Consider the following 26,591-nt stretch of genomic DNA (forward strand, 5'->3'; position numbering starts at 1 on the left):
CCCTGCCGCGGAGCAACCCCAGGCTAACACCTTAGCCCCAGGCTAACAGCTCACTTGGACCCAGGCTAGTAGCTCATTTAGCCACATACTGGCAACTCACGTAGCCCCAGGCTAACAGCTCACTTAGCCCCAGGCTAACAGCTCACTTAGCCCCAGGCTAGCATCTCATTTACCCCAGGCTAGCAGCTTGCTTAGACCCAGGCTAGCATCTCATTAGCCCTAGGCCAGCATCTCATTTACCCCAGGCTAGCAACTTGCTTAGACCCAGGCTAACACCTTAGCTCCCAGGCTAACACCTGAGCCCCAGGCTAACAGCTCACTTGGACCCAGGCTAGTAGCTCATTTAGCCACACAATAATTTGTTTGTGTTTCATGAAAACACAGAGGTTTTATGCCACGTAGTCGAACTACTTGCTGCTGCTTTTTAAAACAGCTAACATGGTTAGAACTGACTCTGTAAATATCTTCGGAACAGCAATACGATTTTTTTTAAATGTTATTTAATTTTAAAATGGTAATCTTGGCACTCTGACTTGACCATAATAATATTACATTGTTGTCACAAAAGTGGGGCGATATCTGAGGCCGAGCAAAACAAGTAATTTATCTCCGCAGACGCATCAAACGTTACAAATCCACCGGCGTGAGAAAATGCTACGAGTGTCAAGAGCCCCGACGTCTTAACGCGATCCTGGCCTCGCGTGTAACATGAAGCGATATATGCTCAGCTTCGTCAGTGGCGGTTGCCAACTTCTCACCCCCCTTCTTGCTATCATCTCCCACCTCGCCTCAGGCCTCCCTTTGATCGTCTCGTGTAGTTTGAGTACTAATACCATCACAGTTTAGAGCGTGACCTCCAGTGACATGGTAATCCAGATTTTTTTGGATGCGCTGGAAAGAATCCAAGTCCACAAGCCAATTTTTAGGTCATGCTATTAATTAATTGCCTTCATTTTTTCAGGCGTGGCTCCTGAAGAGTTTGCTAGATTTATTATGTTTCCAAACAAATAAAGACAGCTGATAGAGATCTCTATCACTCAGACTTGGCTTCGGAAACAAAACAGGTCACTTCTCCGCTGATTCTGACCCGTTTATGTAAGAGTCCTCTGAACCGAGGCCGATCGAATGGCGCCAATTAACGAACAAACGGGAACGCACTTTGTGGAGCAAGCCAATGCGGCGGCAACTGGCCGTTTTTTTTTTTTTAAAGAGTCTCCGATCTGTGACAACTTGGAGGACAAGTGATCAAAGAGACCTTTGATGGATTTGTCTTTTGAGTGGGTGGAGGCGTAGCGTGCTTTAAAGGGTAAATGTAAACAGTGCCAATAAGCACTTAGTTGTCTCGTTAATAGTGATGAGGCCAAACGTACTCTCGCATGCATTCAAAGACGTCGCTCGGAGGCAGAAAGGAAGGTGAGCCGGCTGATGAGTCTTAACTGGAAGCCGACACGTCAAACTGCGACCCCGACGACCTGCAGCGAACACTGAAGCTATTCTATGTTTCTTACTTATTGTTAACAGATCTGTATCTCTATGAAAAGGGAATAAATCCAGATATTCAGAGCCCCCTCATCCCCGAATCACAGCACCCACCATGCCACCGTTAGCTGCAAGCCGCCGGTTCAGCCGCCATCGTGTTGACAGCCACGCAGAGACAATGAGAACGCTCCCAATCTCGTATATACAGATGCTTTGAAGACAGATATCTTGTCAAAAGTGATGACTGATGCATTTAAATAGGAATAAACAGAGAATTGTGTCTGAAAACGAATATACCAACTTTATGGGCAACAGTGTTTATATAGTTTAACTGACGAAAAATGCAAAACGTCTCAGAAATGCTCTAAAACAATTGGACACTGTGGTTTTTGGATTTTCTATGACACAGAGGAATGACACACAATACTTGTTAGATTCACTGTTGGTTATTTAAGTCAAATATAGAATTTCTGCGGACTTCAGCAGTAAAATAATCTATCTTTCAAGTTGTGGAAGAAGTTATAGTAGATTTAAAAGACCCATGCAGATATTTCTGCTTTTATACCAGACCAGATCTGGATCTTCTCCAATTTATATACAATGGAGGAGAATTTACTTTTATTCTTGACCTTGAAAGTGCGGGTTAATGTGAAAATGGCACATAAACAGCAGCTTGATGCTCTCTTTATAAACCTGGCAGAGGTGAAGTGTTGAATGTCTGAGCTGAAGGATTATCCTAAGGCCTGAGGAGGAAAACCAGCTTGTATCTAAAGAAAACATCGTTATCCTTCTTCTGTTCGGCCTGAAGACGGCATCTTTTCTCTGATCTTTCCGTCCTGTCCTGCTGATTATTTGAAACCACATTCCAAGTCAACATGTTTTACACTTCAGCGACATCTTCAAGTTATTTAGTCGTGATTCCTGGAAATCAGACCACACCTCGGCAGCACACCCTCCACTTCTTCTTCTTCTTCTTCTTCTTCTTCTTCTTCTTCCTCCTTCCTGGCACAAAGAAGTGACGCAGCCCAGAGATAACAGTCATGTCATTCCCCCAAAGTCTTCTTGCTTTCTGGATTTGGGGGTTTTTGGACAGAACTGAAGCCAAACCTGTTTTTTTTAAGTCTCACTGGTCGGGTTGATCCCATCAGGAGCCACAGTGTGGTAGTCTAATGATTGCTGCCCCCTAGTGAACCTTCGTGTTACATCAACAGTGCACCCTGCAGATCCTTCACAGAGCCTCTGATGGTGCTTCCCACGAGGACCTCCCCCCCTTCATTTAACCCCCACGAAAATACAAAACAAATAACATCTAACAGTATATTTTGGACGACAAAACCAAACATCATATTACGCCCTTGTCTTCCATTTTTTTCTCTCTTAAAAATCCATTTTGGAGACATTTTTCCCACTGTGGTTGCTGCTCCAGTGAACTTTATTTACATTTCGCTTGTTTGAGATGATGCTGTCTCTGTGGGTTTGTTTGGCGTTTGGCTGCTCACCAGTGGTGTGTGTGTGTGTGTGTGTGTGTGTGTGTGTGTGTGTGTGTGTGTGTGTGTGTGAGCTAACAGGACAGACTGCTGCCAGCTCTGAGGACAAACGAGGGATTGGATGTCAGTGTGGGAAACATGATGGCAGAAAGGACAAGAGGAGGATGATAACAGAAAGCAGAAAACTGAGCTTCCACTAACATGACAAAGCCTCTGTGCTCCATAAAGACACGAGGTTCCCCCAGTTGGACCTGGTCCGGCCGGCACAGAGGCCCAGACCTTAACCCCATCAACACCTGAGAGGTGAACTAGTCCAGGACCAGGACTCAGCTCCCGAACTCAGTGTTTGACCTCACTAACGGCGATGTTGTTTTCTTATTAATGTCCACATGGGCCCACAAGAACCCTCAAACTGATCCGGACCAGATCCAGCATGCTGCAGAGTAAAGTTACTATCCATATAATCATGTTAAAAACAAATGAATAGATTATTTATGAAACATCTCCCATGCATATATTAATAACATGCTGGAAGAAATCTAAATAAAGGCTTTATTTATATATTTTATGAACCATAATATTTCATAGTTTTGTAATTTTCTTCTCTTTAATCATCATTAACAGCAGTAGAAGAAAACACGATATAACTCAAACATCCTCTGAATATTCCTGCCATCTTTTATGAATTGGCATGAGGAAGTATTAACTGCAGATAATGAGTTATAACACACTTACTATATAGAGACGCTTCAGCAGGGCGGATGCCTGTCGCCATGGCGATAATAGTATACGATAACGCCACCTGACAGCAGGAGCGAGTAGAAATGAGATGTATGTGTGTTGATTCCACACGGCGACCGCAGACAGATTCCATAGAAATGAATGTCTTTCTTAATAATGTGGTTAAAAACATCACTCTGATGTCACCGCCGGGTCTCACTCTGGGTTCAAGCTTCCTGCTGTGTTCGCTCAGTTTAAAGCTTTTTATCGTTGAAATTGTTTTATGTACTAGAAATAAATATGTATGTGTATTTAAAAAAAAAATGTATCACTTTTTTTCCCTTAATGCTGTAAAAGAAATACAGTCAAATGATTTGAAGGCGAGTTTTCAGAAAAGTAAAGAGTGTTTCATGTTGGTGCTTGCAAGGCGCGGGCATTTACTCTGCATGTTGCATTATGGGAAGTGTAGGATTTAATGTTTTCAAAGGTTCGCTATTCTTTTCTCTTTTCTCTTTTCTATTCTCTCTCTGTGATACAATACTTCTCGTCTATTGGCACAGCAGAAATAAACAAATAAGCCAGTGTTTTCCTGTTCCTGCGGTCCTCTTCCTCGGCTGTTGTGGGTGAAAACAACAAGTCAAATAATCAGGATGTGCAGCAGTTTACTGTACACACAGTCTTTTGCTACAAAGATCCAGTTCCAGCAGTTGGATACGCGATGAGGATGCAGTGACAGCATCAGATAAAAAAATGAAACCCACATTGCTGTGACTGTAAGCATGTGTTTCTCTCTCTGGGGGATTAAACTGACTTTGGGTTGCTTAATGAAGCGATGTCATTTGCTGTGCTTCACCTGAGCTGATGAAGGGGAAGTGGGCAGCTAGAATAGCCCCCCCCCCCCCATGTTGAAGAACTAGTGATGTGCAAGAGACCTTCAAACCCACTTCCTGTGTGTTGGTTTTGTCTGCAGGAAGTCACATGGTGGCTGCATCCTGCAGAGAGTGACTCTGTGCTCTGATTGGGCCGCATGAGCGAGGACTCAGAATCAGTGACGGGGACGGGCACCTCGCCTGCTCTTCTTTATTCATTCCTAGAAATAAAAAGCTTGTTCTGTTTCACAATAAATACTGTCATTCAGTGCTTCTACTGTATATTTAGCAGGTCAGGTTAAATACGATTTGCCACGTTAATGCAAAAATATCTCTATATTCTCTTTTATCAGTTGGACTGCTGCCAAACTACACCTATGTGTTTTATCAATCGTAAAAATACTGAACATACATTGCTTTCCCAGGATTTTTTTTTATGCTCTCTGTCCCGAATGCTCGGACAGAAATTAGGGAAAAAAGCTTTTGGGTATTCTGCTCCTTAAATAATTATATACTTTGGAAATCAAGCTCGTCTCATAAACAGCTTTCAAATCAAGAGTAAAAGAGAATAAGATGTCAATGTTTTAACTGAATGGGCTCCATAACTGGCTCACTCCTTCACTGATTGTTCTCTTAATGTAAATCTTACGTGTTTTAAAAGTATCGGTACTTTGTCTCCATTTGTATGTTTGTAAATGTGTATTTGCTGCTGACTGTTTTGGTCTCCCTTGGAAGAGAGGTTTTTAATCTCAAACCTGGTTAAATAAAGGTTAAATAAATAATTAATAAAATGAATAAATCAGTAGCACTCGTAGCCTCTTTGCTCTCTACATTATTCAGAGCATAAACAAAGCAGCAATTAGCCATGCAAAGCTATAATGTCGACTTGAGCATGAGAATGACTTTCCCTCTGTGTGTAATGGTTGTGTGTGGTTTGCCACTGTTTGCACGGTTAGCACCGTTAGCTGCAAGCTGTCTCCCTGTTTAGACAGTATGTCCTATACGTTTTGTCACCTTACAATGCACAATATGTTATTTGAAGAGATGCTTTTGGATGTTTGGAAGCGGTCGCCTTCAGATAACCGGGTGAGAAGTGAGTTGTTTTGGGGGGGAAAACAAAGCTCTTAAAAGAAAGAAATATGTGACACATCCCAAACGCCCGGGATTGTTTTCAACCAGAGAGCGATAAGCACTTTAGGTCAAAGGTCACCGGCAGGAAGTGTTGGAATTCTCTCGAGGCCGCCGTCCAAGGACGGGCCCACGCGGATGTGGGCCCTCAGGACGGACCTTCCACACATCCACCGGCCTGCCGCCTGCCGCCGAGGTGACACCGCATGCATCATACCAGCTCAGCAAAATAAACGAGTTTCACAGACAAAAGCCCAACATGTGTTCTTGTAATCCATCACATTTCCCTCACTGAGGATATTCTAACTGCTAGATTTAAACCAGAATGAGGACTACAATATTAGCAGTGTGTGTGTGACGTCCACCTGTATTTATGAGATAGAGCTGAAGTGGTAAAAAATAGATTTAGTACTCAGGGGACATGCAACACCTTTATGGGATTTAATATATTATATATTTAATAACATAACTATATATAATCTCTCAGTAGAGAAGTTGATTTTTTTCTATCATAATCATATTTTTTTTTAAATAATAATATTCATAATAAACTCCTCCATTGAGATTGCTGCATGTCCAACGACGGTACAGTTGTTGTTATTTTATCATAGGTTTTTGGTCAGACTTCAGCAGCAGCATTTGCAGCAGCATTAGCAGCATTAACATAATTAGCAGCAGCATTCACAGCAGCAGCTTTAACAGCAGCACTAACAGCAGCAGCAGCAGCAGCACTAATAGCAGCAGCAGCAGCACTAATATCAGCAGCAGCAGCACTAAAAGCAGCAGCAGCAACAGCACTAACAGCAGCAGCAGTTGCAGCAGCAGCAGCAGCACTAACAGCAGCACTAACAGCAGCAGCAGCAGCACTAACAGCACTAACAGCAGCAGCAGCAGCAGCAGCCCCTCCCTGGAAGTCCCCAGTGCGCAGACTCGTGGCTCTCTCCGCTGTCAGGGCAAGGCAGACTTGACAGTATGGCGGCGGGGTGCAGCTGGAAGGATGCTACCGTCGCCCGTGATGTGTCTAGCGCCGGCAGGACGTACATGGACAATTGACGGCAACGAGAGAAGAGGATTTTGCGTGAAAGGCTCGTCGCCGTGAGCTCCGAAGATGGCCAGGCTCGCAGACTACTATGTAGTGGTCGGTTACGACCTCGACAAGCGAGGTGGGTACTTCAGTTAGCCTCCCCCCCTGTGCTAGCCTGTTAGCTTGCGTGTTATAAGCTAGTGGGTAAACAGGAGGGGGCTGGTTTTTTCAGGGGGGAGGCGGGGACGGGCCGGGCCCGCCGCTCGCGACCAACCGACGCTAGGCGCTGTCAGCGCGGTGTTAGCCTTCAACTTTTACTCGGGGACGCGAAGGCCTCGCGGGATTAGTGTACTTAAACGCTAGCCTGTCAGCCGGTGTCCCCGCATTTCTGACGGGGGGCACGTTGACTGGACAAAACCACTTTACAATGCTTAGTTTCCGGGCATATTTTGTTTGAGTTTTAGCAACAAAAAAAGAACCGGTCTCAGTCTGTTGACAGTAAAGTTAGGCTAACTTTATTTGCTAAGAGCTAGCGTTAGCCGGGCTAGCTCCGAGGAGAGGGAGGGGGGGCTTGGTCGGCTGTGACCTAAGACGGGATTTATTCACAGATTCAGCCGCTTCTTCATCGGGTTGTCTGTAATTTTTTTTTTACCATTGTTAGCTGTGCAAACTGTCGCCCATTTATATATAAAAAAATAAATAAAAGTGGCATTTGACTTGAGTGCCGGATCTGCCGGACAGCGAGGTTGTCAAGTGTCCCGAGTAGTTTAGACTTGGGACGCCACGAAAGTGCTGCTGATTTCCGCTTGGACTTTACTTTGAAACGTGTGTTTTAAAACAAAACTGGAAATCGATGCGTCTCCTCGGCGGAGTTGCTGATTGTTTTCTTTGTCTGTGTTTTGTGTGGATTAACCCAGATTGGCTTTGCCCCTCCCTGAGCCCCCTCGGACCGGAGCTCTGTTCCCCCTTGTGTTGTTGGGACGGGGTTTGGACCGTTATCCCCCCTCCTCCCCTCCAACCTCCTCCTCCCTTCAGCCCGGGCCTTGGCCTAGATCTTTGTAGTATAATGGTCCGTTTAATCATGAAATATTCAACCAAAGGAAGCATGCAGCTTGTAACCCAGTAGACTCTTTTATATAGAGTGGGTTTTTTTTTTTTTTTTTTTTTGCCTATGACTTATTCAGAAGAGGCAAATTGCAACACGATGAGGAGCCTCCTGTGGCTAAAAGCAAGGAGGCAAGAGGAACTGGCTTTTATCTCCATGATGCTGGAGCAAAAACATCCACATCCACCTCTTCTCATCGCATGAACGCTCTTATTGCACCTTGTTTTTTTTTTTTTTTCTAATACAGGATGTTATAACGTGGACACTGCGAACGCTGCAGAATCTCTCCTTCCTGTTCGACGCTGCCTGAATGCAACGCGGAGCAGAACAAGCCCATAAAATAAAGCATCTGGGAACCAGACATTAAAGCCACAGTGGCTTTAATGGATCCCCCCCCCCCCCCCATGTCTTGTAAAACCAAACACTTAAAGGTGATGATGATTGTTGGCATTGCCCCGCCGCCTCACTATGTACAATATGTATATAAGTGAAATTTCAAGCTGGAAGCAAGCAATGAGGTTACTCCTGTCATCAGCAATCATTGCCACCACTATTTGATGCACTGGCAGCCAATCGTTGACTTCCTAATTCAGCTCGGTGGCCACGCTTCTGCACAGTTTCTCTGTCTCCTGCTCTTCTAGTTTTGTCTGGCTCCTCACACAAATCGTTGCCAAGCTCCCAAAGGAGATGGAGGCGATTGTGGGCAAGTTCCTCAAAAGAGCCAATCGTCTGCTGCAGCGTGAGTCATAGACGTCAGGGGCTCTGAACTTTCCTGTGCACGTCTACGATAGTTTTTGATGACAGTTTTTGCGTTTGAACTTTTCCAGCCACGGCGCTTAAATGACTGTCGAGAAAACTTGGCTTTGAGTCAAGAACGGTCGTCGATTATAGGAATACCAGGAATTCTGAAGCACAGTGGCGTTTCCTCTTGTGCTTAAATATTTCATACATCCTGTCCGTGTGTGTGTTAGTGTTTGTGTGTGTGTGTTTCTCTGTGTGTGTGTGGTTGCTGGTTGTCACTCTGTCAGTGGAATGTTTTGCAAGCGTGGGCACTGACAGGTTTTCAGGGGCTGACATCATCGCCGCTCATCTCTCGGAGCGCCGACACCAACAGAAAGCCCGTGGGTGTTTACAAACAGAACGTCCTGCAGGAAGAACTGTTTCCCACCTGCTTATAGTACTTTGTTTTGGAAAAAAGTGACAGTTTGGCTTGTTTAACTGATGCTAACCCCCGAGGGCAGAGCCTTGAATCTCCCATTCACCCTCCACATTTTTCTCTAAGGTGTCAGGTTGCCTCACATTGTGCCTCAACCTAGAATCCAAGTTTTACTATCGGCGGATCTCACCGGGAGCCAAGATGCCGGAGGGTGTGGTCCTCCCTAGCCATGGTCTCCTGACAAACTCCACGGCGTGTCCCTGAGTTTTGACACAGCAGCAGCCCAAATGGACGTCCAGTCCGAGGCCCAAACAGGAAGCTGGTGTGAGGACCTGAGGGAGACTTTGTGTTTAGAGTGAGAATCCAGATTGTCTCCTTCTTGCTGCGTCTGAAAAACCCAGGAAAAGGGGGCGTGTGTGTTTGTGTGCAAGGCGGTTCTCATTCAAGAAAGCATGGACACACACACACACACTCGCTTGCATTCACACAAAACGCACACAAAAAGACGCTAACCTAGAGGCTCTATTGTTGCTACATCTGCGGGCCTCTGGCGGTGCAGTTTGTGAGCACGGCGGCCCGAAACGACAGCTCTTCTACACACACAATCACACCGGCACAGCTTGCAGGGAATCTGGGACCATTCACAACATTTGGAGGCCGGCGGGGACACGACGCGGTGCAGCCAGGGTGGACTGAGCAGGCTCTGCTGTGTTTACATCTCTGTTACCGCGTTGTCATGACTCACTGTGAGGTTTAAGGGCGCTTCGTACCTGTAATACATAAAACACTTGAATGTTAGTGTGGTGTTTTTAGATTTATACTAAAGGTCTGGAAATGTGTGTTGTATGTGATGACATCTATGATAGAACAGAGAAAATAAGATCTCCATATTTGAGGGACTGAAAACAGCATTTTGTGACATTTCTTTATGAAAAATGACTTTTGATGATGAACAGATGATGAAAATAGTTGGTGATTATATTTCTGTGGATCTGTTAGTGGAATTAGTTTTCCTTTCATTTGTGGTCCTTCTGTAAAAAGCTGTCTCCAAACATCATGTTGGTTGTTTAGAGGACAATAACATCTCATTTAATGTGATGAACAAGTGACATAATAAGTAGACTGAATACTGACCATTGGATTGATACAAATATGGAGTTTACCACAGCTGGAAGGGGCTGGAAAAGCATGGAAATGCACCTGGAAATGCTTGAAAAGTGCTTGGATTGAATGACTTGAATGACGTTGGAGAAGGTGTAGGAACCCTGAACAAAAAGCCGTGTGCTGTAACTTCTCGGATGGAACGGTTTTGTAGCAGCGGTCGTGGTGTCGGCTCGGTTGTCAGCTTGGGAAGCAGGATTGTTTTAAGATTTCACTTCCACTTGGTTACCAGGTTTTATCACCAGAGGTTTCAGTTAACGAGGCGGCGCCGGACAATAGGAGCGGCTCCGATACCGAAACCAGGATTGGAACTAGATCACGAGTGAACCATCTCCCTCCAGAGAGTGTAACATAAGTATATATATGTATATATATATATTATTTCTATATGTATTGCATAGCATTGCAGTCAGGGTTTTATTTCATGGTTGATCCACGTTGCTCTCGCTCACAGGTGTGTTCAGTAGAGTCGGCGTGAATGCAGGAAACGTGGCGGCGGGGGGGGTAGAAACCTCTCAGATCGAAAGTGAGATGCAGCGGAGGAGAGAGAGAGGAGTGTGTGTGTGTGTGTGTGTGTGTGTGTGTGTGTGTGTGTGTGTGATGCTGCCAGCAGTGACTGCTTGTGGGCAGCCACTTCCTCCATCGCTCCAGAGCAGGGCCGCAGCCTTTCAGCCCCTCCAGAAATAGCCCTCACAATCTGCCTTTCATAGGGGGGCCGAGGGACGCTGGGTCATCGAGGCCGCTCGTGTGTGTGTGTGTGTGTGTGTGTTGGGGTTCAGACGGCTGCCTGGCTGTTTTGGGGCCGTCGCTATGTGTTTTGCTGCGTTACCACGGCAACGTTAACCCCCATGTGGGCTTGCCGGTGTTTGTAGTTGGTGCCTCGTCGCATATTGACTAGTTCGTGATCAGTCATGATGCAGATTTTTTTTTTTTTTTTTAGGTGAAAGTAGTGGGTGGCATTTTTTGCATCGCCTTTTAAATTTGAAACAAAAGTAAACTTTTTAATATCAGTATTTTAAGGCAGCACTTTAGATTAGGCATGGAACGTTGCTATTATGCTGGCTAAAATAATTGCGATTCACGATATTATCCAGTGATATGATAATCATCAAAATTAAATCTTAAAATGGCAGCCAAACACTCTGGAACCTGCATTTAGTTGAGAAACTAATATTTTTATTGTGTTACAGAAGATGCACATCCTTTTGTTGTGAAAAGCAATCCAATGATCTTAAACTTAAATTTTATTTTTGCGAGTCTCCCTGCATAAATGAAGGATAAATAAATGTTCACTTGTCTAGAGCTAGACATCTTTTAAAGTCACTCCTGACGATATCTACGATTATCTCGATTATCTTACTCAACTTATTGTGGAGGATTTTTTTATTGTAACCACGATGAAATCCTGTGTCGTCCCATCCGTAAATGTACACCACCACAGGACACCAGTCATCCCCGTGTTAGCAGCTGGTAAAGATCAGGTCAGGTAAAGAGCTTATGGCAGTAAAAACACTAAATATATTTATAGATCAGAATTATGTGATTCAAAGAACAGGAAACAAGTTTGCAGCCTTTCAAGACGATTACGATCTTGCTGAAGGCAAGAACGACTTCCAACACATTTTTGATGTTGCCATCGTACTTGTGTGTGTGTGTGTGTGTGTTACAACAGTCTGTCTGCTGTGCTGAATACTTGTTATTCATAAGGGAGACGGTGGCCCCGGGGCCCCAGCGCTGCCCTCATTCCTACTACATAGATACAGAGGAGTGTGTGTGTGTGTGTGCGTGTCCGTGTGTGTGTGTGTGTGTGTGCATGCATGTGTGTGCATGTACACTGGGGGGAGGGACGCAGACACACATGCTTCTTTCCTCACACATGGCTCGAACACCACATCTGTCGGTAGACGTATTCTCCCGTCATCCACTATATACTCACAATCGTAATCTGTGTGTGTGTGTGTTGGTGTGTGTGTGTGTGTGTTAGTGTGTGTTAGTAAGTAAATGTGATCCACATCCCGAGGAGACTCGGGGTTTGGTCTATTGCCCTAGATTCATATTGAGATACACAGTTCAAGCACTTTTAAAAGATTTATTGCAATTACCCACATTTCCTCTCGTTAAGGTGCCAAAATAGTATGCACTTTTTTTTTTGTATTTACAGCCACACAGTGCATGGATCCACTTTAGAGACCATTTTTAGGACTGTATTGATCGAAAGTATTGATCAACAGTAAAATAGTATCCGATATTATCCAGATAATCATAAAAATAAGCTTAAAATGGCACCAAAACATACTGCAATCACAATCATAACTTTTTGTCACGGATAAGACGCATCTTTTTTTAGTGAACATCCTTTTCAGTGAAAAACAAATCAGATAATCATAAATAAGATTATCATAAATCAAAAGGCATAAATATATTAAAAAACACATATTTTTTCTTACCTTGTATTATTAAAATCAGGCTCTTATTTTTCTTATTCACGATTATTGTGACAACTGAAATTCACCACAATCAACTTATTGTGAGTGTTTCGTTTTTTTATTTATTATAAGGATCTGCGATAAAATCCTTTATCACCCCATCCATGAACTGAGACATGTTGATGGTTGTGTGTGTGAGAGAGTGTGTGTGTGTGTGTGTGTGTGTGTGTGAGAGAGTGTGTGTGTGTGTGTGTGTGTATGTGTGTGTGTGTGTGTGTGTGTGTGAGAGAGTGTGTGTGTGTGTGTGTGTGTGTGTGTGTGTGAGAGAGAGAGAGTGTGTGTGTGTGTGTGTGTGTGTGTGTGTGTGAGAGAGTGTGTGTGTGTGTGTGTGTGTATGTGTGAGAGAGTGTGTGTGTGTGTGTGTGTATGTGAGAGAGTGTGTGTGTGTGTGTGTGTGTGTATGTGTGAGAGAGAGAGTGTGTGAGAGGGGGATGCCCTGCTTCTTTGATGGTTTCCCAGGAATTCAGAGAATTTCTCTGGGACAAAGGCTGAGTCAGAGTTGGTCACAGCCAGCCTGTCGGTGCTCCAGGGGGCAATCGTTCAGATCCCAGAGGGGCGATTGCAGCGCGTCCCGGGGGCAGTTTTGATGTGCAGATAGGGGGTGAGGGGGGGTGTTTGGGGTTAGCGGAGGTTAATGGTGTGAGGCTGGTTGGCTGAGGTGGCAACCACATCACTGCAACGCCCCTCTTTCTGTCTTTATGCCATAGACTCTCTACGCCTGGGAAAAACATCAGCACAACTTATATTATTGCCTCCCTTATTACATAGAAATAATGTTTTAGATGTTTAATATAAAATCAGTCAACAAACGCATCTTGTTGAAATGCGTCTCAACTCATATTTAAATGTTTAAATCGCCTAAGTGTCATTTTTCAAGCATATTTTGATGATTATTGGTATAATATCGTGAAATAAGAAGTTTTGGCCAGGATAATGGTGCCATGAGATTTTCATATAGTACCACGTTAACTCCTGAATGGAGTGCCTTCATCCCTGTAGCCCCAGTGTTTAGGCTCAGCTCCATTAAGATGGCCTCCAGGTCAAATCTGTCATTCAAAAAGGAAATCTGCCCCCACCACTCTGCTCGCTCTAATCTCTGGAGGCTGTGATTGGTTTGAATGTGCAGATTAAAGGACCCCCCCACGAAAGAGGTCAGCGTCTTTTAAGGGTAAATCTTATTATTATCCTTTTTTATCGGGATAAGAAAACACTAAATTGGTCGTGAATTTCTCAGTGTCGGGATAATAATCTGACTTTTTGGCCGGGATAATCATGACATGGCATTTTTCTTATCGTCCCGTGTCACGTTTTCATCACAGCCGATCTTCGCTGCGGCCCATAAATAAGTCGCCATGACGACTGCGGTGTCATCTGTCCCGGGAATCAAAGAGAATGAGTAACGTTTCCCACCGAAGACAAAAAGCAGATGTTAGTGGGGGTTTTTTATCCAGCGGAAAGTGTCTATATTGTGCTTTAATTGTTGATGACACAGAGCTGGAATAAGCAATTATTTAAAGCATTTATTTTGGGAATTCAGAGAGCCCTCATAGGTTAACAGTCACATGGTGCGAGACATGCACACACGCCTGTTTCTTGCTTATTGGTTTCCAAAGTAACCAGATGCAGTTTCCGGCAGGCCGTGGGTGTGAGCGCCGCGGCGGGAGAAAGTATTTATTTTTCGGGGAAGGGTTAAATTAACATTTGCAACAGAATACAATCGGGGTGCTTGAACACAGCGAGTGATGAAAGAGGAAGGAACAGTGTTTGGCTTGACGTGATTAGACAGGACGTATTGTATTGTATTGCTGAGTAAAAGACAGAAGGTCTGGGTGGCGGACGGCGTGATTGAACGCTTTAGCCGTGGGTTTCCTGTCGCGGGTATTCTGGGGCGGCACGCGGAAATCTTGTTCTCGAGGAGCTTCTTGCACAGAGCGATTTTTTCCTGTGTGTCATTGTGTATGTGGAGGGAAGTCCCAGGTTTTTTAAGACGACCTGTCGTCCTCTGAATCCTTTTAATACGGCACTCATAAACACCACGTGCAACCACAGAGCCACCGTGAAGATTAAATGATGTTTCTTTGACATCTTGAAGCCATTTGCATGCTGGGAATTATGTAATTCATTTAGCCAATACATACATCCCCCCCACTCGTCCACTTCAAACTCCTTTTAGAGCCACAAGACTGAAGTTGCACCATGACAGCAGCATGTCAGCATGCAGGCCATGTTCCTCCACATCATGTGACTGTCATCCAGTGCCTCAGCTTTATGTCACTCTGGACGTCACGCCGGCCTCAATGTCACATTTCTTGGCTCTTAAACTATGCACACCTCACATATACGTGACCTGCCATATATTTTTGCAACTGTTGAAGGGCTGACATCGCTACGCTTCAAACTAGCGTAGCGATGTTGCTGTTTAGGTACCGGGATGTGACTCTCACTGACTCTGAGTCAGTTTGGTGGATTGGACTGAAGCTGCAACCTGTAGCTGCCGAGGCAATAAATCATGTCATTAATAATGTTTGATTTGAGTTGGACCTGAAGCAACGTACTTCCTAGTGTCACTTTAGCTGCCGTGTCTCCCTCTGAGGACATTTCCGCTCCTGGAGAGCATTTCCTTGTTTTTTTCGGGGGGTTTGCGTGATGATATTTGGGGGGCGGGAGCATTGGTTTTGCAGGAAGGATGTGAGTTTGCTGAAGAAGAGAAAATGTCCCACTTTGTCTCCGGTTTCCAGGCAGAGCAGGGTTGTTCTTACATATTTATGGAGGGTTATCGTCGTCGCCAAAATGCAGACGACTCTAGACGTCAAGTTTTAAACCTATTGATGTGCCGATTCCACGTGTTGCCTCTGACATCACCGCGGCTGCTTCTAATCAGAGAGTGACTCACACGTCCGTATGACCCAACAACGCTGCTATAATCAGACCAGAGAACTTGGGCGGACAGCAGAGAGGGTGTGGTTATACGAGGCTGAATGTCATGATGTCATCGTTTTCACCCTGAGACTTTGTTTCTGGAGATTTTTATCTCCACACGGTGCAGAAAACGTGATCCCGACTGCAGAGATGGATGCTCACCTGCTGCATACGGATCCCACTTAGCTCTCTTTTCTGCAGCGTTATATTAGATAGGAGTCAACATACTCTCTCTGAACCTTAAAGAGGAGCAGGACGGGTGATTGAAATTCCTCGACTGGCTGTTTTGCTTTATGATCTGATGTTGGATGTTTTAAGATTGGAAGTGGAGATTTGTAGTGTTTCCATCTTTAGTCCCGACTTTAAAGGCACAACACAGACATCTTTCCACTCCAGTAATAACCAGGGTTGTACTGAATTATTATTTTTACATTTTAATAATAATAATAACTTAGAGAATGCAGTAATCCATCAGCATCCACCTTCTCTTCCTCTCTCTTTCTCTCAAACAGCAAGCGATGATGGATGTAATAACTTCCCAAAATTAACAAAACATCTTTTATCTTTATCTAATGAAATATTTTGCTTCGGTGCATATCTGTTGGCTGTAATCCCTTTGAAAACATTTTCACAGCAAACCCGTAAATTACATTCATACAACCAAAATAACCCAAAACATAGCTAGATATTTGGTTCCTTTCTTAGGATACGAGACTACAACATGGTGAAGCAAAGAGAAAGACCGACAGGCGTTTAATAATCTAATATCGCTGTGTTATCGTGGATGCCAGGACCGTTACCGTGGCGACCCAATGTCATATTGAGGGATAGTATCGTAGTATTTGCCTAAACTTGCTTTAGACCAGCCTGTATCCGTATAGTTTGCAAACCTGCACACTGTATGCATGTGCACACAAACACACACAAAGACACACAAACACACACAAAGACACACAAACACACACAAGGCTCAGAGCTCTTTTGCTGCGACCGCCACAGTTGCCGTGGAAACGGCCCGATGTCGTGTCACCGTGGTTTGGAGGCCTGCGAGCGAGAACCTGTGGTCTGGTAGCAGCACCAGGACAGTCGTGACGCACACTATGAGCTACACACACTGTGAGCTACACACACACACACACACACACACACACACACACACACACACACACACAACCGCCCATGTGTGACCAGCATTTCCTCCCTTGCTCTCACCTTTCTCCCTCTCTCTCTCTCCAAATGTTTTTTTTCTCCTGTAACCTTTATTCGACCAGCACTTGTGTTATTTCAAAGAGGCAGACTGCTTCAGGTTCAGACTGTGAACTTCCTGTTTGATCTGTTTGTGGCTGGCACAAGGCTCTGATGATATCTGTGTTATATCTGCAGGAAGATAGACTCATTTAGCAGAAACCTGCATTTTGTTTTAGTGCTTAAAATGAAGCCAGAACCAGTCAACTAGCTTTGAACACATTCGTTTTGGTTGACTGTCCACATTCTAACTGATACAACATTGATCTTGTAGAAAGGATCTTGTATTTTCACTGCCTCATAGACTATATTCCTGTGATAATAATTCTCTGCATCAACCGCTGTCCTCTGCTATGTTGCATAACTTATTAATAAGGAGGTAAATTCCAAATGCAGAGCATCTTTGTGATTGAGGGATTTCCTCCACGCAGCTCTCAATGAGGCGACGACATGACGTAAACAAAGCACAGAGAGGTTACAACACACACAGAGGGACAACATGTCGATGGATGTGATGTTGAAGTTCTGAATGTTTAATTTATGTGAGTGTTGAAAGAAAATGACTTCAGACGACATGGACTGCTGAGACTGGAATGTGTCATTTACAACCTAATGGCTATTTAGTCACAACATCAGGCTGTATGTATTTTTTATTTTTAGCATAAATGACAGTGTGAACATATGACCCACAACAAATGGAGTTTCAAAGCCAACCAGACTTGGCTGTAACTGGCGGATTGGAGAGTTCAGCTGGCTGATAAAAGCCTGTTCCCAGTCTGCACATTGACTGGATCTCTTTGGTTGCTCAGCACTGTAGGAACCGAATGCACCGATTGTGACTCTGATTGTGTCGCTCGTACACACACAGCTGCTGTTGCACTCCTGCCAATTCACTAGGTGGACAAAAAAGAAATCACACAAACACGGGGAAGATACGAGTGCAATCACCGCTTTGGTATTTGAGTGTTTTGTTCTCGGTCGGTGGTGATGTGTGTGTTTTTTTCTCTTTTTACGTAGACGCTGTAGTTTGTTGTGTTTCAAGTGCGTTCAGTCAGTTTGACTTGTGGTCACTCTTGTTTTAGATATTGTTTCTGCTGTTGTAACTTTAGAAGCATTTGTTGAGATTACTGGTGGGTTATGTGTGAGCTTTTATTTCACAATACCAGAAAGTCACCATAGTAGTCTCACAGCCCAGGATCCCCCCGGTACCTAGAAAAGAAAAATAAGTACCGTCACGTCCGCCTCGGTTCTCATGACACCCCTAGACAGCAATGCATGCTCATCCACACCTTATTTTTGTTGTTGCAAAACGGCCGAATCCTGAGTTTGAGACTTGAGATGCTGAAGGAGGAAATGATCCCAATCAGACGCAGACAAAGTGGTGCCAGGAAGGCGTTGTCCAAAAAAAACTAAAACATAGTGCATCTTATGCCGCCGCGTAGCCGCAGTGATTGCGATCACACCTCCAAAATGAAAACCGCGAGCCTCCCCACTCAATAACGTTGCATAGTAACATCGACGGGTCTAGCTGCTGCCACCGTTCCCTGCAAGGCCGCTTCACATCGCCCCGCATTCCTCTCACACGGCAGGCTGATAGTGAACCGCTGGCTGACGTCAGCGCCATCTGTTGTGCAGTCATGCCTGCAGACGGCTTCGCTGCCGTGGACGTTTGCCAGCTCGGTGTGTGTGAGTTCACCCGGGGCGGTGTCATTTTGGTTACACAGGAAAATACCTGACTTTAATTGGGATTAGTGTTAATGTGAAGAAGATGATTGGAGGGTTTATTATCATATGCACAGTAAAGAATGCCAACAATATAACAAGTAAAAAAAAAAAATGGATAAATAGTATGAAAACTAAGTCATTTAAAAGGCAAGACAAGAGTAAACAATCTAAAAATATCAAAATCGTGTAAGAGCAAGTAAAATAAAAGGTTTGGTGCGGATTTGAAGATGCAATGTCGGGAAGTACAAACTGTCAAATGCAAAAGTGCAGGAAACGAAAGTATGATTTGATATTTCTGTGTGGCAGCTCCTCTGCACACAACCTGCCGGTGCTCTGCTCCATCTAGAGTCATCCGACTGGAAAGCAGTGGGTGTGACACGTGGACGATGTTCAGTTTTGGCAGCTATTTTTTGATTTATGCACGCTCGTATAACTTGATTCAAACCGTCTTCGTCATGAATGGACCTGATTTCTGCAGCACTTCTTTTCAAGTCTTTTCAACGACTCAGTGAAAAAGGCGGATGAACAATCAGACGCTCATGAGAGCTAATAACCAACTTGATACAAAATGCAACGTAATCACATTATTATGTGTTATCGCACTTTCACTATGTGATTATCGTTTTCTGATACAGATATCAGTGATTTCCCAGCACCGTCCTGCTGACCTCTGACCTTTACATTTTAATATTAAGAAATTGTCGCACAGTGGCTCCGTGAAACGCAGCTTATCTCTTATTTTAAGTTTGCTGTTGCAGAATGGTCTGCCAACAATCAAGTGGTATTTGTTTAAAGTAAACGATTTCATCACAGCTTTTTGTTTTTTCATCATCATCAGTCATGCATTCATAAGTTTCGATCAGTGCCACCTTTGGGCGTGCTTCTTTAGTTTCACCCTGTACCAGGAACAGATCTGTCACTTTATCTACAGGAATGTTAATTTAATTTCATTCAGCAGGAAGCCTGCAGGTTTTACATATTCCTGCCATATTTATTTGTGCTGCAGTTTGGAGAAATAACTGATTTTATGACAGTATTTTTCAATCTGGACCATATTTTTTGGGAACTGAGAAAGATGCAGATAGCAGCTGCCAAACAGGCTGCAATGTAATCCTATCAGCCATCTGCAATCTGCGTTCTCTCTCAATACTGGACCAATTATTAAAAACGTCACTTTTTAGTGATTAGTCAGTTTTTCACTGTTCCTGACGTCAGCATTGTAATTCATTCCCATGCAGATGAATCAGTGACTGCTTCCAATGACTTACATCATGATGGATTTGTAAAAGTTTATGGGGTGAAGGGAGATTATAACGCCGTCACGATGTGTTCAAATGTAATCTTGTAAAATGGAAACTTGAAGAATGCTGTTTTCACACTAAGATAGATAATAAAAAGGGAGTTATGACATTTTTAACTGCCTGACTTTAAGCAGCTTTATGATACAGAGTTAAAACAACTTTTTTCTTTTTTAAATAAAAGCAAATATTTAAATAAATTTCCTATGTAGGTGGTTTTGTAAATTCATGGTACAGCTTGCTCATGACACTTTATTTTTTATGTATTTTATCCAACACAGAGATATTTGACACCAGTTTGAATCGCTCACCTGTTCAAAGGGCTGGTCATTTAAAAAGCAAACACCTGCTTTGTCTTTTCTTTTTCAGTTGGGAATCGGTCACCGAGTATTGCATCACACCGGATCACCCTGGCATGGTGCCAGAGGTCGTTCCAGTCGTGGTTGCTAGCGGCTGATATGGAGGTTATTACTGGCACATAACTTCCTGTTTGTTCTGGGCCTGATGGCGGTTGCTTTTTTTTTTTTTTTTTTCGCCTGGTGGATTAGCCAAGAAAAGGCCGAGAGGTTACAGGCTGGTCATTTTTAGTTTTATTAGCTATTCAGGGGCTGGCACTGTCTTCCTGAATGACTTCAGGAATATGTTGCTTGTAGTAATCCACGCTGACAGACGGCCATCAACGTCCTCAAAACAATAAAATAAACATTATAGAAATCTGATCTGATTGCACACAGAACGGAGATTAAAGTGAGTTTAAATGCCAAATGTGATACAGTTTGATTTTAGATACGGCTGATGTTTGGTAACTGTTTTGATAAACAAATAGAAACATCGCTGTCTAATTTTCTTTTTAAATATTTAAGTCCTGTGCAGCGGGTGTAATTAGTTTTTCATGTCACGTTGTCATGTCTCTGAGTAACTGCTGGTGTCGTGAAGTCGACTCAAGTCTCTTGTTTACATTCCATAGATTCCTCTTTTCCATACATGCACATACTCCTGACATAATGGGATTAGGGTGAAAATGAGCCTCTCGTGACGACGTGGAGGAGAGAGAACTGTTTGTTTTGTTGAAATGAATCATGGGAGTTGGAGTGAAAAGTGAGTTTTCCAGCCCGCCTCGCTATCGGCTGAACGACGGCCGTGCCAGGTGACACGTGCTGCTTAAAAAAAAAAAAAAAAGGATGTAGCTGAGTCCTGGAATAATTGAGCTGTGTGTGATTCATCAGTTTACCAACTGGGTTTGGCTAAGTCACGTGTTCTTTAGTCCATCAGCTCCCTTTATTACAAGCAGACTGGTTTACTTTCACCTCTTCTTTACACTAATTAGGTTTATATATAAATATTCAGCATCTTTATGATTATCAGTTTTGGGTTATTTTTGAAGCAGATTTGCAGATAAATTGATTTCTTTTTTAAATTCTCTGATATCGCTGTAGTCTTCCTGCACCTTTTGTGTTCAGGTCATGTTGTGAATTAAACGGATGCTTTAAGGAAGTTTGTGTTTTTCACCTTTTGGCACATTTAATGATTGGTAAAGATCCCTAATGATTATTAAACACTCTGGTCTAAATATAGTTTATTATGTTTATGTAGACATTTAGTTAAATTAGACATATGGCACCGCTGATGATCTGATTTGATTAGACACACTGTGCATCCAGTAAACACCAAACGATTGCTTGCATGTGTCGTTTGACTGATGGTCAATATCTTTAAAAGGCATTGAGTACCGATCTACCAGCTTTCCCTCTCCAGCTTCTTCTTTACTTTTTGCTGATGCACGTCAGAGCTAAAGGCTCAGAAACGAAGCCCCGTCTTCCCACAACAAAAAGGAGACCTCTCGTCTTCGATGGCTCGATCCCACCACCGTCCACATATCCCGGCTCCGGAGGGAGAGCGGATGACTTTAGCAGTCCGCTGTGTGTTTTGGGAGCTGGCCTGCTTTCTGTTTGTGTAATTGTCTCTGTGTGTGTGTCTGCGTTTCTGTTTTAGTTCCCTCGGTAAAGGCCCCACTCTGTTATTTTCTCCGAGGCAGCACTAAACTCTCCAGGTTTTGTCCCCGAATGCTGGTGAAAAAAAAAAAAAAAACCTTCTCCCTTTTATTCGGAGCGGGGTAATATTTTGTTTTGTGCTGTTTTTTTGTATGGGGAGGATAAGTGTATTCTCTGTGCGGATGAATGCTGCCATTAAGCGGCATGCAGGGCTTCGGCTGGAATGAAGCTGAAAGACGGGCTTGTGGTGGTTACATAAGTGGCCCCTTTGTCGTGTCATTGTGCCCCGGTGATGAGCCGGGCCCCTGGAAATGGCCTCATTAACCAGCGGCAGATAAGCAATTTTAACACATCACACTACTGTTTAACGGGCAGACATGGAACGGTTTCTCAGACTTCCTCCAACATCTTCAGTGACATCATCACATCTACCAATGTCATACTGTAATGAAACGAGGCACAAGTCATTCATTAATTATTAAATATGGAAGAAGGGTTTGAAGGGTTATCGAGCTGTAAGGAATTTGATTTTTGTTGTTTTTTATTCCTATTTTATTTCTTTACTTGTTCAGAACAAATACAAATATAAAAAGTCATAGTTGTGGTGAAACAACGAGCCTTTGATGGAGGCTCGTTGTTTTCCCCTCCACGATCCATCACTGTGGAACGTGTGGCAATACGTTGATGTATATGCAAACATACAAATGGTGAAAGAAAATAACCCAAAGGAGCTTATTCCAAGAACCAAACAGACAACAAAAGCATGTAAATAACACGGCTGACCTCTGTGTTTGTCTCTGTGTTTCGTTGCAGTGGAGGGTGAAGGTCAAGGTTGCATTCTCCAGCGGTTTCCTGAGAAAGACTGGGAGGACAGCCCGTTCCCACAAGGCATAGAGCTGGTGAGTCAACACTTACAGACGAGCTTCGGGGTAACTCGGTGGGGCAGGACAAGGCACGTGTACTCTGTCGGGGTTCAGGGTTCAATTCCCCCCCGGAGCAGCTCCGTGGCCGGTGCAAGGCACTGCAGGAATTACAGGTTTTTATAGATTTCATGCATTCAACCCACCTGGGTGTGGTTTCGCTAAGTGTCAGCATAGTCCTATCTCTTCCATGCATACAATGAAACTGCTTCTGTGTTTTTTTTGGACGCATGTTCCCTCCAGGCTCTTGGTATTTATAGATAAAAAAGAAAACACATTTTTTCATCCACTAACAAGTGAGGAAACAGTTGAACTTGAGAACTGTCATGGACCACTTCTACCCCGATGGCCTGATAAGAAACAACAACCAGCCGGGGGTTATCTGAGGATTGCAGTGTCACTGTTTTTGGTTCCTCCGTGCCAACATAATTTAACTTTAACAAATACGAGCCAGATTGCATAATATTTGTCATGGAAAGGCATGGTCCCCTGAGGATGAACCGTGTTTAAATGCCTTTTCTTCCAAAGCTACATTCACGCAGCAAGCTTTAGTGCTTCATTCTGATTTCATGGCTCAAATCTTGATTTATTTATTTGGCTGGTCACATTATTTCGGTCACGGTCCCGAACTGACTTCCGCAAGCTCTAAAACAATAACAAAGAGTAAACGCCGTAGAAGGCCACGGAAGTCGATGTGTTTGTTGGCAGATGATAATGAGGTGAAACATTTATAACTATGGCTTTTATGTGGAACAGTAGACTTCTGTAGCATGTCGTGATTTTATCTAATTTAATCTACCACTTTAATCCATATTTGTTGGCATTTACTTACATTTAAACCTCAGTGGAAAAAACCCCCATAAAAACATTTTACCGTCTTGCCTGCACCTGCATTAACGTGGTTGTATAGCAGCTGCATACCTTCCTTTATACGACCACAAATCATATGAGCTATAGCATCATAAATTACGATGACAGACATCCTAAAACCTCAAAGTACGCTCATTACGCTCATTTAAAATAATATATTGACGGCTTGGCCCATAACATTGACTCATAATTATCAGTGCATTGATGTGTTTGTCACTTTTAATAAGGTGGAGCTCATATTTCACTACTTTAATTAAACTATATATTATACCTAATACTGCATCATATTTTATGACCCGAAAATCTGAATCTTCAAAGTTGGATAACTAGAAGCTAATTAATGCAGGGGAGTTAAAAGTTACATAAAAATGTAAATCCTCAACGAAACAAGTTGCTTCATAAATGGTTTTGGTAAAAAGCATGTCAGTGAGGCAGCTTAATGAATAATGAGCGTAACATGATGAATTTAATATCTTAACAAAGAAAAAAACAGCTAATATTGACGCTCTGTTGTTTGCTCACCTCAGTCATGAACGACAGTATCGATTGCTCCATTTTCTTCTTTTGTTTGCGTTATTGTGCAGGTAAATATGACTTTCTTTAACTTCTTCAAACTACATTGTGATCCAACGATGTTATTCCAGTCGACAGAGAGACTTGAGAAGCTGTTTTGTTGCTGATAGCCGAGCCCCGAGGCGCCGTAACAACACGTTATCTATCTCCGATCTGATATGTCACCCCGGTTGTTATGAACACTAATCTTTCTGTTATTTCCATCGCTATCTGATTTCAAACGTGTCCCGGTTTCCCCTCCGAATGCTGCCATCACCTGTCTAACATCCTCTTCCTCCTCTTCCTCCCCTCCAGTTCTGTCAGCCCAGCGGTTGGCAGCTGGTTTCTGAGCGGCAGCCGACCTCCTTCTTCGTAGCGGTTTTGACTGACATCAACTCGGAGCGGCACTACTGCGCCTGCTTCACCTTCTGGGAGGGCTTGGACAACACTCAGGTGAGCCAGCGGGAGGTTAATGTGTGGGTTTAGGTCAGAGAATGTGTGTTTTATAGAAGCTGTCGTATCGGGATGCTGTTTGTGTGCAGACTCGTTTAATACAGATGTTTTCCCACTTATGAACACTGTCCATTTCACCCTTCACTAAGTCCCGCCCCTCCAATCACAGCGCTTCATAGACTGCAATGGTTTCAGGTTTTCTTCATTTTCAGTTGTGTGGATTTGGATATAGTCATGGTTGGGGATGGGATAAAGTGAAAAATAGAGCCTTATTTTATAAAAATACAGGAAACAAATACATTTCTTTTAGGATAGGAGTTTATTTATTTAAAACAGGGACAATGCACAAAAAAACATTCATCTCGTAAAACAAGAAAACATGTATTGAGCCAGGTTATAGCAATTTTGCTAATTTCCGCCTGTGTTTTAAATTTGATTCATCCTTTATTTATGCAGGGAGACCTTTTGATTTATGATCACCATATTTCAGATTATTTGGTTGTTTGTCTTATCTGTGACGCAATACAAATATTCACTTCTTCACAAAATGTAAACGAGATACCAGCAGGTTCAAGTAGCATGGAAAGAATGTTAGGTTTGCACACTGACGTTGTGTCTGTGCTCCTCTGTGTTCAGCTGCAGAAGGCCGAGACCAGCGAGGTGGACGAGGTGGTCGGGGATCTCGCCGTCGTCCACCGAGCTCAGGTCTTTGCCCCCAAGAGTCTGGTGCTGGTGTCCCGACTGGATTACACCGAGGTGTTCAGGGTACGACGCGCACACACACACACACACACACACACACACACACACACACACACACACACACAGACACACACACACAGACACACACACACACACACACACACACACACACACACACACACACACACACACACACACACACACACACAGACACAGACACACACACACACACACACACACACACACACACACACACACAAGCGTGCAATGATTTTAGTTTGAGAGATTTTGATTTTGTGTCAATTTCCATCATTTGCTTCACTGTAAATATTCAATATTCATATTCAATATTACATTTTAGTGGTGGTGTTTTCAAGGTTTGCAAAGTGCTTGGATTTAGACTAAAGGTCTTGAAATATGTGTTGTATGTGATGACATCTATGATAGAACAGAGAAAAGAAGATCTCCATATTTGAGGGACTGAAAACAGCATTTTCTGACATTTCTTTATGAAAAATGACTTTTGATGATGAACAGATGATGAAAATAGTTGGTGATTATATTTCTGTGGATCTGTTAGTGGAATTAGTTTTCCTTTCATTTGTGGTCCTTCTGTAAAAAGCTGTCTCCAAACATCATGTTGGTTGTTTAGAGGACAATAACATCTCATTTAATGTGATGAACAAGTGACAGAATAAGTAGACTGAATACTGACCATTGGATTGTTACAAATATGGAGTTTACCACAGCTGGAAGGGGCTGGAAAAGCATGGAAATGCACCTGGAAATGCTTGAATTTGACTTTGGAGAAGCTGGAGGAACCCAGGATATGACAGTGACAGTGATGGTTTTGTTGACCTTTGACCTCTGTGTCTTGATGAACAGAACTGCCTGGGTCTGGTCTACACCGTCCACGTCGATGGCCTGTCGGTTCCCTTGGAAACGGTGGTTGGAAATCTCCTCACCTGTATCATCCCCATCGCCGGAGGCTCCCAGGTAACGGCTGACCAGTCGTCTCTTTTCCCACACACACACACACACACACACACACACAGACAGACACACACACACAGCCACACACCTGTACACAGCTGACCACTGGGTGATGATTTAAAGCTGCATTTCTCGTGCTGTTGGCTGCGCTGGGTTATATAAACACACACTCCACGCCGCCTTTGCAGCTTCTCCAGGCGGCGAGCGGCGTGGAGGAGTCTGAGTCCCTTCATGTGCGAATGTATGCGTGTAACGAGACTATGAATACACACATGTGACATGAGCACATTTCTTTCTGTGCATGCATA

General features: G+C 43.6%; 1 protein-coding gene across 3 annotated transcripts in view; it reads left to right on the top strand.

The window, feature by feature from the left end:
• The first annotated feature begins 6,641 nt into the window (after nucleotides 1-6,641).
• Nucleotides 6,642-26,591, top strand: part of sbf1 (SET binding factor 1) — a 46,622-nt gene continuing 26,672 nt past the window's right edge. For all 3 annotated transcript variants that reach the window (XM_084038342.1, XM_084038344.1, XM_084038343.1), the window contains exons 1-5: nucleotides 6,642-6,846; nucleotides 22,607-22,692; nucleotides 24,451-24,588; nucleotides 25,225-25,353; nucleotides 26,176-26,286. In XM_084038342.1, coding sequence (XP_083894468.1) covers nucleotides 6,792-6,846; nucleotides 22,607-22,692; nucleotides 24,451-24,588; nucleotides 25,225-25,353; nucleotides 26,176-26,286 — 519 coding nt within the window. In that variant the 5' untranslated portion in view covers nucleotides 6,642-6,791. The remainder of the gene's footprint in view (nucleotides 6,847-22,606; nucleotides 22,693-24,450; nucleotides 24,589-25,224; nucleotides 25,354-26,175; nucleotides 26,287-26,591) is intronic.

This window comes from Eutrigla gurnardus (genome assembly GCF_963514095.1).
Source record: "Eutrigla gurnardus genome assembly, chromosome: 21".
In the NCBI taxonomy this organism is placed as follows: domain Eukaryota; kingdom Metazoa; phylum Chordata; class Actinopteri; order Perciformes; family Triglidae; genus Eutrigla; species Eutrigla gurnardus.